This window comes from Thamnophis elegans, chromosome Z (assembly GCF_009769535.1).
Source record: "Thamnophis elegans isolate rThaEle1 chromosome Z, rThaEle1.pri, whole genome shotgun sequence".
NCBI classification, from domain to species: Eukaryota; Metazoa; Chordata; class Lepidosauria; order Squamata; family Colubridae; genus Thamnophis; species Thamnophis elegans.
In genome coordinates this window covers 81,964,226-81,981,113 of record NC_045558.1, presented here as the reverse complement: position 1 = coordinate 81,981,113, position 16,888 = coordinate 81,964,226, and the positions used below count along the sequence as shown (strand labels likewise).

The 16,888-nt window shown below is 39.1% G+C and overlaps 1 protein-coding gene across 4 annotated transcripts in view; it reads left to right on the top strand.

The window, feature by feature from the left end:
• INVS (inversin) overlaps positions 1–16,888 on the top strand; it is an 86,766-nt gene that overhangs the window by 5,810 nt on the left and 64,068 nt on the right. For 2 of the 4 annotated variants that reach the window (XM_032235307.1, XM_032235304.1), the window contains exon 3: positions 3,781–3,947. In XM_032235307.1, the coding sequence (XP_032091198.1) occupies positions 3,781–3,947 (167 nt within the window). Of the gene's footprint in view, positions 1–2,654; positions 2,743–3,720; positions 3,948–16,888 lie in introns of all 4 variants that reach the window. The other 2 variants (XM_032235306.1, XM_032235305.1) reach the window with 2 other exon arrangements.

Below are 16,888 nucleotides of genomic sequence, written 5' to 3'. Positions count from 1 at the left end.
TTTTTATTGAATTACAGAAGAATATTTTGAGCTAAGAACTGAAATCTTATGATTTCCCAATGGACCAAGGAGTATGGGGATATCAATGGGGAGGGGGGGGACAGAAAAAATTATTACCTTGAAGAAATGAATTTTAAGCTGAAAATAGAAGTACCTTTATATAGATTTTGTAATTCCAAAACAACATCATTTTAAACACTGCAAAATGAGTAAAACTTTGCATCTCTATATCTGTTTCCTGAGTGGTACAGGTGAAGTTGTCAATATAATGACCCTGAAATTGGAAACAATTTGGGTCTGCATAGGGCAGTAGAGATTTCTGCTCAATCCTAACAAAGACTGAGTAAATATGACTATTTGGAACCCCTGGTTTGAAATTATCACCATCTTTGGTCTTGGATGGATCTTCACTTTCCCAGTCAAAACTAGTGTCAGGTTTCAAGTAATAGTCCCATAGCAAGGTCCCAAGGCAGGTGAATTCCTCAAAGAATAGCTTTATTGGAAATATCATATTGGCACAGATCTGGTGAAAACTGACTCTGAAGGTTCCCACGGTTTTCACCTAATTAAAAGAGAAAGTTTTCCCACAACCCCAAACAATCAGTCACATGGTCCAATCAAGACGCTGTCTGGTTGTCTGGTGACCTCACTCCTTCTTCCATGGTCCAGGTGTGAGAATGTCCTTGGTTCCCAAGAGAAAGTATTTTATTTTGACTACACAACCCCAGCTATCTCTAATCCCCACATCCTGTCCCTAAGCTTCAGTGTAGCTCTGGTCAGGTCAGCTTCAGGGTTGACAACTAGTATGCAGTTGGGGAGGGGGGAATCTCCTCTGTACTTGTAGCTACTACTCAAAAAGCAGGCGTGCCCAGAGATTCATCTTGTATATTAGCTGCAATCTTTCCACAATTAAAAAAAAAACACCCTTTGGATAGTCACTCATGCCCTAATCTCCTCACAATTAGATTATTGGACTCACTCTACATGGGTGAAGATCACCCCAAAACTACAACCAAAATACAGAAAAACAAGCTGTTGTAGGGTGTAGCCATATGTCACTATTACATTGCTAACTACATTTTTTTAAATGTTTCTTTAAAAAAATTAATTGTATGTTCTGAATTTAGATCCAGAGTCATTCACTGAGATGGGCAGCTATAGAAATTGAACAAACAAACAAATAGGCTGTCAGTTGGCTTCCGAGTGCAATTCAAGGTGCTGGTTATTACTTATAAAACCCTATATCCATGATGGTAAACCAATGGCATGCATGCCCAAAGTAGCACACCGAGCTATGTCGCCTGGCACGTGCAGCCTCACCCGTTCCTCTTGTGGGTTTCTGGCGCGCCCGCACCAATCAGTGGCCTTCATGTGTGTGTCAGTGCCGGAAACAGTGCCATCTTCCATTTTCCAGCGTGAGCGTAGGCGCTGACCAGCTGATTGTCACACACACATGCACACTAGTACCTGGAGGACTAGCTGGCCATTGCGCACACCGGAAACTGGAAGTTCATTTTCCGATGTGTGCATGCCCCCTGGGCAGTTCCTCTTCTGGGTTGCGGCTCCAATGCACATATTTGTCTGTGCGTGGAATGCCTGCGCGCATTCCCTTTTTGGCACTCAGTGTCAAAAAGGTTCATTGTTGCTGCCTTATATGATATTATAAGGTCTGGATACTGAGAGATCATTTATCTTCTAATGACTGTATGAGGTAAGTTCCTAACTGATATATAAAATAATACAATAGAATTGGAAGAGACCATGGAGGTCTTCTGATATAATATTTTTGGGAAGGGCTTATTTTCAGGGGAGGGCTTATATTAAAGCTTGTGCTCAAAAGCCCCATTGGGCTTACTATCTGGGGAGGTCTTATTTTCAGGGAAACAGGGTAATCTTCCAATATTTAAAGGGCTGTCACAGAGAAGAGAGGGTCAACCTATTCTCAAAAGCACCTGAGGCTAGAGCAAGAAGTAATGGATTAAACTAGTGAGAGATCCGATCTAGAATTAAGGACAAATTTTCTAACGGTGAGAAAAATTAATCAGTGGAATGGCTTGCCTCCAGAATTCATGGGTGCTTCATCTGCAGAAGTTTTTAAGAAGAGAACTATTTGTCTGAAGTGATATGGCGCCTTCTGCTTGAGCAGGAAGTTGGATTAAAAGACCTCTAAGGCTCCTTCTTATTCTGTTATATCCAATTCTTGGAGACCGGAAAAATTATTCCAGTTTTCTTGATATGGTTTTTCAGAAGTGATTTTTCATTGCCTTCTTCCTATGACTGAGAGAAAGTGTCTAAAGAAAGGTTGTCCAGCTGGCTTTGTGCATAAGGCAGAACTGGAACTAACAGTTTTCTAGCCTGAAGCCTTATCCACTATACCAAACTGTCTCTCATGATCTATATATACCATTCTACTGTCTTTCATATTTCTTCAAAATATCTATTCTTCTGTCAATTGGACAGCTCTGAAATTTATCTTTTTTAAAATACAGAATGCTATCTTTGGTAATACTGTAAATTGAAAATAACACTTTATCTTTTCTTCTTTTTAAATACTGTTTCATTTTTTTAAAATCTTCTGGTCTATTTTCCAAGGATAGGAGGACTCTGATCATATACAACTTGCCACATTATGGTATTTTGCTTTTTGCATTTAGGATATAAAAAGCAGATGAAACCCTGGAAGACTGGCACTGGTAGAGAGAATTATTAAGTCATTATCCCAAAGGAGGTAGCTGAATGAGGGTATGAAGGGCTAGCAGGCATCTAGGAGAGAAAATTTGATTATTATTTTTTTTAGATTTCTATCCTATTGATTTTCAGCCATTTGTTTAAAATGCTTATGATACCTAAAACAGTTGTTGTGAACATCCTCAAATGAGAGAATGGGAGGGAGGGAGGGAGAGAGAGAGAGAAAATAATCTCAATAACCTTTAGTACCAGTAATCATGATTACATTTGTAACCGCTTGATAATCTGAGAAGTGGTACATTGCTTTGTAATGGTTTCATTTATATCAATACAATACAATAGCAGCGTTGCAAGGGACCTTGGAGGTCTTCTAGTCCAATCCCCTGCCTAGGCAGGAAACCCTATACTGTTTAATATTAATAACTCTAGATAGCTTATAACACAATAAAAGAATATGCAGACATTAATTATTAACATAGTAGCAGTTTGTACAAGTCTTATTGTTCCCAAATAGAGCTAATGTTCCATTGAAAGATAGTTATCAGTAGCAAATAAGTAGAATCTCTATTTTTCCGGTTCTGTTTAGAGACGTACAGGAGAGGAAATCACATAATGTACAGTAATTGTTCCTGTATTCAAAGCCTGTTAGATCTGCCTAAGGCCAGTTTTTATTGCTGGCTGAGTCAACATGCATAGAGTAGGCCTCATAACCATTTGTTTTAACTTCTACTTATCTCTTCCTATTCTAGGCAGCTGTTTCACAAGAACCATTACAGAATATGGATTTTATCATGTGTGTGTGTGTGTGTGTGTGTGTGTGTGTGTGTGTGCCTGTGGAATTGAAAGTGTTGCCTCTGTTCACATCCTTAAATAACATTAAGTAAATCTTTGTCAGGAATTCTAGCTTTATATTTGTAAAATATCTTCTTAATGGAACCATTCCTAATATCCCACTAATATCCATGTTTATTGATGTTGAGTTACTAGCATAGCATTCTCTGTTAAAATGTTCGTTTTTATTTTTTTCATAAGGTATGTGTTGCAGACACTGCAAGTCTACATAAAACCTACTGATACTGCTTACATTCTTAGGCAATCCTGATCTGAAAGACAAAGAGGACCAGTTTGGAAGAACTCCTCTCATGTATTGCATCTTGGCTGATAGACTAGACTGTGCTGAGGTTTTATTGAAGACAGGAACAGATGTTGATAAAGCCGACCATAGTCAGAGGACAGCTCTCCATCTTGCTGCACAAAAGGTAACTAAATACACTGGAATCAGAAGTACCTAAGACAATCTTACCTGCATTTTTCAGATGAAAGTCATCCTTTGTCTCCTTTGTTGCCTTAAGGCAAGCCATTCTTGATACTAAATAGAATGCTTAAAAATAGAAAGCTTTAGCAAAGTTGTTCAAAATTAATATACAATAAATATTCACAAATTCTTTGATTCAGAACAAATTAATTTTAGGGATTATCGATGAAAGCCACCTTGCTATCAGTAATATATGTGACTGGAATAGGGATGCAGGGAGAATCTGAGCCAGTATGTGATGCAGCTGCTAAAAATGCTAATCTATCTCAGGATACATTAATAGGGCCATTACTGAAAGAAACTACTGTATTTTACACATAGACACATTTACTGGAGGAAAAAATGATTAAGAATTAGGTGGAAAAATGGAGAAGCTGAATAGCACAGTGGATTTTTTGTACTTGTATGCTTTTATAAAAAGGTTTTTAATATTCAGAATTACCTTTCATAAACTGTAAATGAGTCATTAATTTTAAGTGCGATAATTATCAGTACTCAAGCATCCATTCGAAATGTTTAAAAGATTCTAAGACTGTAAAACTTTTTGAAAATTGCTTGTGTATTCTGAAAGTAGTATTACCATGTTTGAACTTTAAAAACAGTCCTTTATGTTTAGTTGAAATCTCTTTTAGCTAACTAGTATTCTCTGCTGATATGTTTTATATCTGACATCTAATCTTGCTTGTCACTGACTTGCACGCACTGAGTTGACAGACAATATCTAGCTAAAAAGGTCAGACTGAAAAAAACAGGGAAAAAAGGTGTGATATATTGAATTAAGGTGACTAACGAATCAGTTCCAATGAAAGTGACTGTCAACCATCCTACTCAGTGCATGCAGCAAATAAAGATTCCTGGGCCATTTTTTGTTTCCAAGAATATAATTTACTGAGCAGATATAGATATGGAAGTAGTGAAGCCAGTTATAAAGGTTTCACATGCAAACAGTAGTTATACATTCTTTTTTCCTTGGCCCTCCCATTATCACTTTACTCCATCCAATCAATTGTTTAGTTTCTTTGGGAAAAAGATTCTGGTGAACTTTCCCAGCTGGTGACCTTGAAACACTGGTATGTCTTACCGCAGAGTCTGTGCTCTTGCATTCCATTACTTTCTTCCTTGAATTCCAACCCATATCCTCCCACCCCTTTTGCTTCTTGGATATGAGCTGGGTTTGCAAATCGAGCCATGACAGTGACTTTGAATTGTTTTTTTCTTAATATCCTCAGTATGTTTGTTGATATGTACTTACTTGAGAGTTTTAACAAAGCAAGCAAAGTACCTGTATTTCTATTTATCCCCATAAATAAAGGGCAAGTATATTTTGGCACTAGAAGCAAGTACATTGTAGCATAATAGATTAACATTGAGCTTTCAAAAACCTAAATCTACTATTAGCCTGTTTGGCAGTACCTTGATTGGGATTGTTTACTTGATTTTTAGACAGTCATTAATTTTGGTGTTTATCCTGGTGGGAGGTGTTTTGGTCTTTTTGTTCCCCTTTGACTTGTTGATTGTCTCTACTCTGGTTTCTCTTCAGATTGTATAAATCTTTCACCTTTTGCACAGTATGCAGATGTTGTTTATGTCTATGTGTCTATTGAGGGATGGCCAATTTGTTAGAATACCAGGCTTCCAGAAATTCTCTAGCATTTTTAGATTTGGCTTGGTCTAGGATGTTCACTGTTTCCCAGTTAAATTTGTCCATATTTTGTGAAATTAAAGAGTTTTCATAATATCTTCTGACTGCTGGTGGTGTTATGGATGCTTTCTGCTAGTTTTCTGCATGTTTGACCCACTGCTCATCTAAATAGAGTTGTTATATAACATCTCTTATGGGAGCTTCAGTTATTGGTTTGGTAGTGGAGCATTTGATTTCTGTGGGTGGTTTTTCAGTATACTTGTGTTTCTAGTGTGTTGTCACCCACGTGCAAGGATTAAAGATTTGACAGAGAGGTTCAGTAAGATAACAAACCCCACTGATTATTATCCCTTTCTTATCTTTTATATTGGGATATAAGTAATACAAGTAAGATCCTTAAAAAATCAGTGGCCTATGAGCAATTAGGCAGGAAAGACAAAGAGAGGAATTTAGACCTTTTTTTTTCAGAACGACATAAATCTTTCTCAAGAATTGATATGATACAGATTTCTAAAAGTCTTGCAAATAAAAATTTAAAAGTAGGTATCTTACATAAATCTTTTTCAGACCAGAATCATTATTTTGATATTTAGAAAAAATATTCTGAATTATATAGATGGAGACTAAATGCATATATTCCACAAAAGGGGATAATTGTAAAGGATTATAAAAAGCAATTAAATGAATATTTGATAATAACATGGATTTTTCATCTCAAGGTGCCGCCCCTGATGGCAGCCTCTCTGAAATGGTCTCTAATAGCTTTGATGATTTTTAAAAATTATTTTCTGTGACTCACTGCAGATTACATACACAAAAGATGAGATCCTGAACATCAGGCAACAGATTCTGAACACCAGGCATCTCTCTAGGAATATTCATCTTCTACTCTTTACAAATGAAGAAGTAATTTTGAAGAAATCACTATTGGGTAGAATTTCTGTAACTAAGATGAATGTCTTACCAAAGATACTTTTTTTTGTTACCAATCCTTACAACTGATATTCCTTTTAAACAATGGCAGATAGATATTTCTAAGTTTATATGGCAAGGGAAAAAGAAAACCCAAGAATTAGATATAAACAACTGCAAGATGCTAAGGAAAGAGGGGGTTTGGATTTACCAAACTTGAAATTGTATTTCAATGATTGTTGTTTGGTCTGGCTAAAAGAGTGGGTAAATCTCCAGAGTAGGAGGCTATTTGATTTAGAAGGTCATGAATTAAGATTTGGAAGTCACAGTTATTTATGATATGAAAGGTTAAAGTAAATGCTGATTTTAATAATCATTTTGTTAGACATGCCATTCTAAGAGTTTGGAATAAAGATAAAACAATGTTTTCTATGAAGATGCCTCTTGGGGTGCCCCCCCTCCCTCGCTTTTTTCAGAAAAGAAATAGGGGCGAAGTTGGACTGATGGACTTATGGTCATAAAATATCTTTTAATTTTGGTGATCCTATACTCAAATCTGAGGAGTTAGAATCAGAATGACATGTCTGCCCTTGGTTTACATATTTACACTTGAAAGAAAGATTTAACCTAGACAAAAAGTTATGGATTTGACTTTGTTAAAAAGGAATAGGAAATCCTACTGTGTGGTAGTGATGAACATATTATTGCTAATGTCTATAAAATGTCATTGAATTTGAATTTGGAAAATGAGTATGTAAAGCATTGCATGATTCAGTAGGCAAGGAACTTTGGATATAATGTTATGGTTGAACAATGGGAGAATATATGGATGAAAGGTTTAAAATTATAATTTTAATTTTTAATTTTTTCTTTTAAATTATTATTTAAAAGAAAAATATTATAAGATGGTGTATTGCTGGTATTTAACAACAGACAAGTTGCCAAGAATCTATAAAGGTATTTCAAATGAATGTTGGAAATGTTAAGGTAAAGTAGGGACTTTTATCATTTATGGTGGATGTTTGATAAAGCAAAGAAATATTGGAGTAAATTTATATCCTAATGCAGAAGATACTTAATTTGACTATAAAGATAAAACCAGAAATTTTTATTTTGAGTTGCTTTTGGAAAAAGACTTGGAAATTTCTTTCGGAACTTTAATGTCATATATATGTTGAAGGCAGCAAGATTACTATATGCACAAAAATGGAAGGATATTTTGATTCCCACAATGGACGAATGGCTGCAAAAGTTGATGGAGTTAGCACAGAGACTAAATTGACTGTTTTGATTTAAAAAAAAAAAACAACTACTTTTATTTCTACTTCGAAACTGCTTCTGGGCTTTGTTGTGCTTGAGCTGGAAAAAAAATGAAACTTTGATTTTGGGTTTTACCCTATCTTGATTAGATAGACCTATTATTATAGAAATGGCTAGTTTACTATTACGGAAAAGTAAAAAGTTAAGGTTTGGTGTTATTATCTTATTAGACTACACCAAAGGGAATTGGAAATCAATACATTTCTTTCTTTTCCCCTTCTTTTCAACACTTTTCCTTCCCCTATTTTCCTATTCTTTTTTGTATTTTATATTATAAACTAATAAAAAAATTTTGGCTGAACAAACAGTAGCTCTCAGCAGCATGACAAAATGAAGGAAATGGAGGAGGAGGAGAGAGGAGGGGTAAATGAATATCATGTTTCCCTGAAAATAAGTCAGGGTCTTATTTTCTTTTGACCCCTGAAATAAGTGCTTGGCCTTATTTGTGGGGAGGTCTTATTATTTTTGAGGTATAGGAGGCGGCGAGCATGGCCACCTCATGGCTGCTGTTGTGTTGCAATATTTTCAGGGATGGCTTATTTTCAGGGGAGGGCTTATTTTAGCTTATGCGCTCAAAAGCCCAATTGGGCTTATTATCCAGGAAGGTCTTATTTCGGGGGAACGGTAGGAATGCTCCATAGACTGAGAAAAAGAGGGGTAAGAACTTCTCTCCCTTCATTCCATCTAATTACACTTACTTGTAAAGAAGATGGATGAACTGTTTCTTTTAAATAAGATTAACTCAAGACTTTTCCAACTCAATAGCTCTCTACTTCACAGAAACGTGACTAAATAATTCAATAAATGATAGCAGCTTACAAATCCTAGGGTTTCAGATTCAAAGAGCAGACAGAATTGTAGAAACATCAGATAAAAGAAAGGAGATGGTATCTGTTTTTTATATTAGCAACAGTTGGTGTAAAAATGGTACTACACTAAATAAATTTTGTGATGTGGACTTAGAGACACTAACTTCTTTTTGTAGACTTCAGTTCAGTGTTCAATGCCATAATTCCAGAAATTCTTCTAGCTATGCCTGACCACACTTGGATTGTAAGCTTTCTAACAGACAGAAAGCAGCAGGTGAAGCTAAGTAAATCACATCAAATACCCATTTAATTAGCGCTGCTGCCCCCCAGGAATATGTGCTCTCTCCATTACTCTTTTCTCTTTATATCTATGACTGCATCTCGAAGGATCTCTATGTTAAAATATTGAGGTGTGGACATTATTTTGGTGTCTTTTGAGATGGTAATCAGTCTGCATATAGACAGGAGTTTGAACAACTGGCCCTGTGGTGCAGCTGGAACAACCTGAAGTTGAACATACTTAAAACTGTAGAGATTACAGTGAATTTTAAGAAGAGCCCTCCTATTCTACCACCTCTTACTATATTAGATAACACAGTTATCAACAATAGAGACCTTTAGGTTTCTGGATTCTATAATCTCCAAGGACTTGAAATGGATACCTAACATTAGAACCATTATTAAAAAGGCACAACAAAGAAAGTACTTCCTGTGGCAAATCAGAATGCTCAGACTACCTAAGGAACTGATGACACAGTTCTACAGAGGAATTGCTGTACATGACATTTGTATTTCTATAATTGCCTGTTTTTGTACAGGAAGCAAACAGGATAGGCACAGACTTAGTTTGGACTGCAGAAAAAAGAATTGCAACCTTGCCTTCTATTGAGGACCTGTATACTGCCCAAACGAGAAAGAAGGTTGAGAAACTGTTTCAATCTCCTCCCTTCAGGATGTCACTATAGAGCACTGCATGCCAAAACAACTAAACAAAAGACAGTTTTTCCCCTCATGCCATCACTCCACTGATCACCTAGTTCTCATAGCACAGTCTTATGTCTAAGGATATTTACCATGTAGTAGGTTGTAGTACTATTATACTTCTATTGGTATCTTATGATTATATTTCTTTGTTATTTGTATATATATTGAGAGCTTATGCAATGGAGACAAATATAAGTAGCTTGCAAATTTGAAAAATCCTGACATACCTAGTGACAACTTTGCAATACAAAAAGTAGAGGAGGGAACTGGATGGAGAGCAATTCCAGCTTAAGTCTTACTGATAGGAACAAAATCATTGAGGGAATAGAAGTTATAGGAACTTTGGTCAAGGCAATCATGTTATACTTGAATTCACCCTAATTACAACCACAGGGAATTGAATCAAGTCAAACTACTATTTTACCGTGTAATTAATTTTTAGACATTCTTCTTTGCAGTGCTCAGCTAATATTTGGAATAACCATTTTTTATGTATTTCAAAACTGATAGACACCAAGCAGTATTCAACAGTTTTTGAAACATCTGCTGGGCCAAAAAGTCTGGTGTTATTTATTTAAATTCTGAAATTCCAACAATATCCAAATCTTTAGATGTGTATGAAATGTATCTTTAATTCCAATGATTTTTATATACACTCAATTAAGAGAAACAAATGCCTGAGCAAATGACAAATTCTGTAATCAAACTATCTGAAAAAAGAGTACAAGAATAATAATATAACTTGAATAATTATGGTGTCTTTGATTACTTTTGATTTCTCTGTCACAGTGCTTTGATATAAATCCTTTGCTATTGCCTTTACAGAAGAGTTTTTAGTGCAGAAAATTTTAATGTGACACATGTAATTATTGAACCATACATTATTATATTAAATCTTCTGCTATTTGCAATAAGCAGCTATTTGGGAAATTACTTTTATCAGCTTCTTTTTGAGCTGAGGAGTATGAGTGCAACCTAGTGGAGAAATGAGACATCAGCATTTGCATTTCTTGAGTGTTTGTATTGACAAATGATAGTCTGTTATTGACATCTGTATCCCTTGACAGTACATCCATCCTAGTTTACCCATGGTGGTCAAATGCCTTAATTTTTCTGGCCTTTAATTTAGTCAACATTGGAGCACATTTTGAAGGGATAAGAGAAGGAACAGATCCAAAAGTGTCAAGCTTCAACAGCAAAATTGTTAGCAACAATCAAGCTGTCATAATGTTATGATTTGTTCATTTTTATACCATTTATTAGCCTTTACTTGTTGTGCCATTTGGCCTCTAGGGCAGATAAAGTGCTGTCTAATTTGGGAGGTTTGCTTCTGTCAGAGTGGCTTCCAGAGAGAAAGTGTTAGCTGCAGTGACAAATAATCAATAGCTGTCATTGTCATGAGGAACATGAGTAGTTGGGCCTTTCATCTAGAGGATTAGAGGTCTAATTGGATTGAGAATAGGGGAGGATGGGCTGTTGTGTAACCCCATCAGATCTATGTAGCTGTCAAATGTCAGTGTTATTCATACTGAAAAGAAAGTGAATGATATCTTTCACAGCTTGAGGGTGTAATTCAGCAGAAGCTTCTGAGAATGTAATAGAGAAAATAAAATCAGCAAATATATGCTCTGACCTTTTAAAAATATATACATCCATGCTGGCATATCTGTTTCTTTATATAGCTATCTTAGTTGAATACTATTCAGACTGGCTATTTATATCTTCACTAAAAAGTCATTTAATTACTCTGATAAGAATGTTAAGTGTAAAAGATTCAATGAATAAATAGCATTAATCATAAGAATGAAAAATGCCCCCATAAATAATAAATAAAATATTCATTAATTGTTTGCATATGCACACTCCCTACAGAAAAAATTATTCTGATGCATTAATATGAAATACATATAGAATTCTTCTTCATTTCTGGTATTCAGACTTTTTGATATACCTAAAAGAAATTTTTATTCTGATTATTATTGAGTCCAATCTTAATAAAGAAATAATCTTCTGAGAAAAATGCTTAAATAGGTTTATGATTAGTAATATTATGCAGAATTTGGTGGATGAGAAGTTGGGAAACAATAGTATGTATCCATCTTCCTTCAACCTCCAATTTAAATGTAATATGCAAATAGGATTTTCCAAGAAACAAATTGGAATATAAGTATCATCTGTTCTCTGAATAGGAAAATATTGTATTCTATTAACAGTTAAACAATTTTTATTACTAAAAATATACAATAAGTATAAATGGTGCAATAAAATTCAGCATATACAAGAGTTAAAAAAGAAGGGGAAAAAAGTCTCTTCGCAACAGACTCCATCCTCCAGCACCCAGATCTGTCACGTCTGTTTGTGGTTGAAACAAATGTTTCAGACATTGCAGTTGTAGTGCAATATTACTCCAGGAACAAGCCTCTGGCCACTGGACAACTTTCCCCCTTATTCATGCAAGTTACATTTTGTGGAATCAGTGAATGCCCTGGAGCAATACTTGTGCTATTTTGTGAACATTTGGCAAGACAATTGGGCGGACTTGTTGGCTGTGGTGGAGTATACAATAATGCACTGCATAGGTCCACATAGTTATCACTGTTCATAGCCACTTGTGTCTGTTCCCTTTGGCCCCATTCGACTCTCTGGTACTGGCTGCCACAGATTTCTTGTAGGAGCTCTAGGCGGTGCACCAGCTATTAGAAAGACCACCTGGACTAGTCCAAGGAAGACTACGAAAAGTTTGCAAATCAGCACCGGCAGGCTATACTCCTCCCCCAGGAGTCAGCAATGGTCTCATTTCTACTTGGCATCTTCGGTCTGTGAGCCCATCCCAGAAACTGGAACATTGATTCTTGGGACCTTTCCCAGTAGAGGGGGCTATTAACCCTGTGGCCTACTAGTTGATTTTGCCTGCCCACTTTAGGGTTTATTAAGTCTTTCATTGGTCTCTTCTCAGTTATGCAGCACCTGCCACTCTTCATCGGACTGTGGAACTGCCACCTGTTCAGATATTAGTCCAGGGATAGCCGAAATACAAAGTGGAGCCTAACATGAACTCTAATTTCTGAAGAGAGTGTTTCCAGTATCGTGTAGACTAGAAGGGCTATGATCCTGAGGACATGTCCTGGAGGAGACTGATGCTGTGCATGCCCAAGGGTTGATCCATCGTTCTACCACCAGTAACCACAAAAACCTGGTCCGCAAGGCCCTGGGAGGATAGGTCATGCTGGGGGAATAGTGTGATGACTCATTCAACTTCTTCCCCCTTTGAAATAATGCTCCAGTCCAGGAAGGAAAAGAGAAGGAGAAAGATTAATAAGTAACAATTCAATGAAGTTTATCAGGATATTGGGCATGAAATGTATGTAGGAGTTTTAGTGCCCACACATGTTGGACTACGCATTTGGCCTCAGAGAGAGAAAATGTTTCCATAAAATCAGGTATTGGAATTTGTCCTTATGGAAACTTGAGTACAAAATACTGGTTTTGCTGGTTTAAGAAGACTACAATGGAAAACAGGATGTACTTTTCTAAGGTTCTTTGGTAATTTAAGTTCAATAATCACTAGGTTTATAATTCTCATGATGGGGAAAATGAATTTAGATGCAAGCTTTTTCAAAGGTTGTCTAGACTATCTCCTATTTCAAACAACTTCTCCTGTGATCTCTTTTTGTCAGTGCATTTCTTATATTCTTCCCTAGCCTCATCCAAAGCATGGACAAGTAGCTTGCAATTGTTTCATCCACTCCATCAGGGAGCAGAATTTAGGTGGCTCCTCTGGGAGTTCAGGCATGGCTATAAAGCCTCTGCATGGCATGGCTATAAAGTTTCTGCCAGTTGCAACTTGGAAAAGGGTAAAACCAGTGCTGCTATGCACTGCATTATTATACGCCAACTCTCCAAATGGGAGCAGTTTGGTCAATAATCTAACTGATAATTGACATAGCATCTAGCCTTTGATACACATACAACCACACCATTCCAAGTTTGGGGACTTTTATCCACAAAGGAAAGAGAGGTCCTTCTCCCCAAGCTCGGGCATAATTGACAGCTTGCCAGCTCGGATGTGGATGAAAGTCCCCAAGTTTGGAATGGTGCATGTGTGTATGCATGCAGCATGCTGAAGGAGATGTCCTTCTCCAAAGCCCAGAGCATTATCATTTTTCCAGGGCACTGCTCTGGAGAGTCCAAGAAAAGGTTAAATACAGCCAATCTGCCCAGAACTGAATTGAAACTTGAAGCCATGTCTTTGATGCTGACCATCTTCAGTATTTTTCAATTCAGCTAGCCCAGTGGACATGCTTCGAGATTCTCTTCAGTTCTACAGATTGCTTGGACTCTCCTAGATTTAAAAGTAGGAAATATCCCTTTAATTGTATCTATTACGAGCAGGCTTGTTGAGAGAAAATTTCCTTTTCTCTTAATTGGCTATTTGCTCACCTCTTAGTCCTCCTGGTATCCTTGGCTTGCTCGGGCGCCGTAGGGCTACAGGCAGCTGTGGTGGGAGGCGTGTGGGTCGGAGTGCTGATGCCAGAGCCGTCACAGCACCCCCGCTGTGGTCGGGATCACCGCTGAAGGCTCCATTGCTGCCGACCGCGCTTTGAAGAAGCCAGCGTTCGGTGCAGCTCTTCAGGGCTCCCATCTAGCCTCAGCGGCCATTTTAGGCTGCATGACTGATGCAGTGGCCATTTTGAGAAGATCAGAAGTTCTGACCGCCATTTTGTTTAGCCAGTTTCACTTTCTGAGTACATTGCAGCAGCTGCCTGGTTGCCTGACTCACTGCAGGTCGCCCCATGGAGGCTCTTTGTCCAGTTTTTGCTGGCGATTTGACTCCTAGCCTTTAACAACTATCAGCTTGATGCGGCAAGGGATTGTGGCTCACTTAGGTCACCTTCCATTACCTGACCTGCCATGTGCTGGGAGCTGTTAACGCTCGCACCAGAATCCTGCTTGACTGGATCTGATCTCAGTGGTCTTCTGTATCTCTCTTCTGAGCTCTTGGGTCCACAGTCTGCAACTGTGAAAATGGTGAGTTGAGGTAGTTCCCTGTCTGTTTCATTTAGATCCCAACCTTACAGCCATGGCAAATCAGATCCCTGAGAATTCAGAGTAGCTTGGGCTCTCTTCCAAAGCATTCTCCCGGCAAGCTGGCAAGGCTGCCCAGGAGGCCATCAGGGGCAGCAAACCCTACTCTAGGCCAGGACCCAAGCAGGGATCAGGCCCAGATAGGGACGCTATCCGTCACCAGAAAGCCTTAGAGAAGCACTTTTCCAAGGCTCAGCAGCTGGCCCAAGCCTCCCAGTCGGTGTCTCCAGTGGAGCCCTCCATGGAGATCCAGCCAGAACAGGGGCAACCTATTTCCAATAGTGATAAGGAAGGACAGGAGTTCTCTCCCACTGCCTCCCTTACCATGGTAGCTTCCCCAGGCCCCTCATTGGCTGACTGGGCTGATCTCTTTGCCTCCCATCAGACCTGGAGAAAGAGCCAGTTCCCATGGGTTCCTTAGTCCCCCAGAAACCAGCTGGCCGTCTCACTCCAGGAGTCCAACCTGTCGAGGATCAGGGCCCTAACCTTTCAGCAGAAATGCAAGATGTCATTACCAGGGCTATATCCCAGGACATAGAGGCGGGCATACTGCAGCGGGGCAAGCGCCCACGCAAGACTCGACATCTCCAGCGTCCTTGACCCAGCCTTCTCAGTCTCCACATTCCTCCCTGGCTAGCGAGGATTCCGACTGGGAAGAGGAGGACATCCTACCTAGGCCGGAACCTGAGTTTTCAGGGGATGAAGGTGTTGCCTCCAAAAAACCTGTCTTTTCGGGTTTGTTTAAGCTTGCCAACTTCAAGACTATTTTCAATAAGGCTAAAGCCTCGACCCGCTTGGGGTCTACCCCTCCAGCTCAGGGAACTATTGAACCGGATGATCTGTCTGAAGGTCTCTTTGAGGAGCCTGTGTCAGCCCAAGAGATAGTGCCAATTCCCAAACTTTTTCTGAATGTGGTGCAAAAGCAATGAGCGCAATCGACTACCCTTGCTACTCCCAGTGGTAATGATAAAACGTTGTACATGGTAGATGGCAGTCTGGAAGACTTACTTAAATTGCCTCCCATTGACCCTCCTGAGGCAGCACTTACCTCATCCTCTGTGCTGCCCCCTGATCTCCTGGAGGGACTCAAGGTGAAGTACAAGAAAACAGAACGCCTGCCATAAAACTCATCAGGCCACTGCTTGGGTGATTAAAACTTCTGCTTCTGCATCCTTCCTTTCTAGGGCTGCCCTCTTCTGGTTGAGACAATTACTCACCAAACCTCCAGCCGGAGATACCAAATTGAGGCAGGATGACAATAAAATTGTGGTGGCTACTGAGTATACCGCCGATGCCATCCTGAGTGCCGCCAAATTTGCATCCAAGGCTTTGGTGTCCAATGTCACTACCCATCGCCTCTTGTGGCTCAGGCACTGGAACGTCGATATGCGTTCCAAGTGGAAACTTGCTTCTGCCCCCTTTAAAGGGGACAAGCTTTTCGGGGAGGTCCTGGACCTGGTCCTTGTGGAAAATAAGGATAAAAAGAAAGTAATGCCATTGGTCACTAAGAAATCTGACCGGAAGGACTCCAACTCCTACAGGAGGCAGCCCTTTCGTGACACGGAGCTCTCCACCAGCTCCCCTCCCTTCCATTGGCCATACTCACAGCATACTGACAGGTCCCAGGACCATCAACCATTTCGCGACGGAGGTTGTCAGCAGAATTTCTCCAAGCGTCCCTTTCAAGAGGAGTCTGGTTCCCGACCTTTCAAAAGATATAAGTGACCACCACCGGATAGCTCCCATAGGAGGGCATCTCCAGCTGTTCCACGCCTAATGGGAGCAGATCACATCAGACCAGTGGGTCCTAAAGACAATCCTCTTGGGTCTGACCTTAGAGTTTCTTTCTCCTCCCCCGCCACTTCATTCGTTGTCCCATTCCCTCGTGTCTCATCAAGAAGGCTCTCATGGAACAGGAGATCTGTCATCTAAGAACATCAGGGCCATAGAACCGGTTCCACCAGGTCAGGAAGAACAGGCTTTTACTCCATTCTATTCCTGGTCCCCAAAAGCTCCGGGGAGTGAAGGGGAATCCTAGATTTAAAAGGGCTAAACTATAACATAACTTACCGGACATTCAAGATGCAGTCCCTTCAGTCCATCCTGGGCTGCATCAGGCCAGGAGACACGTTA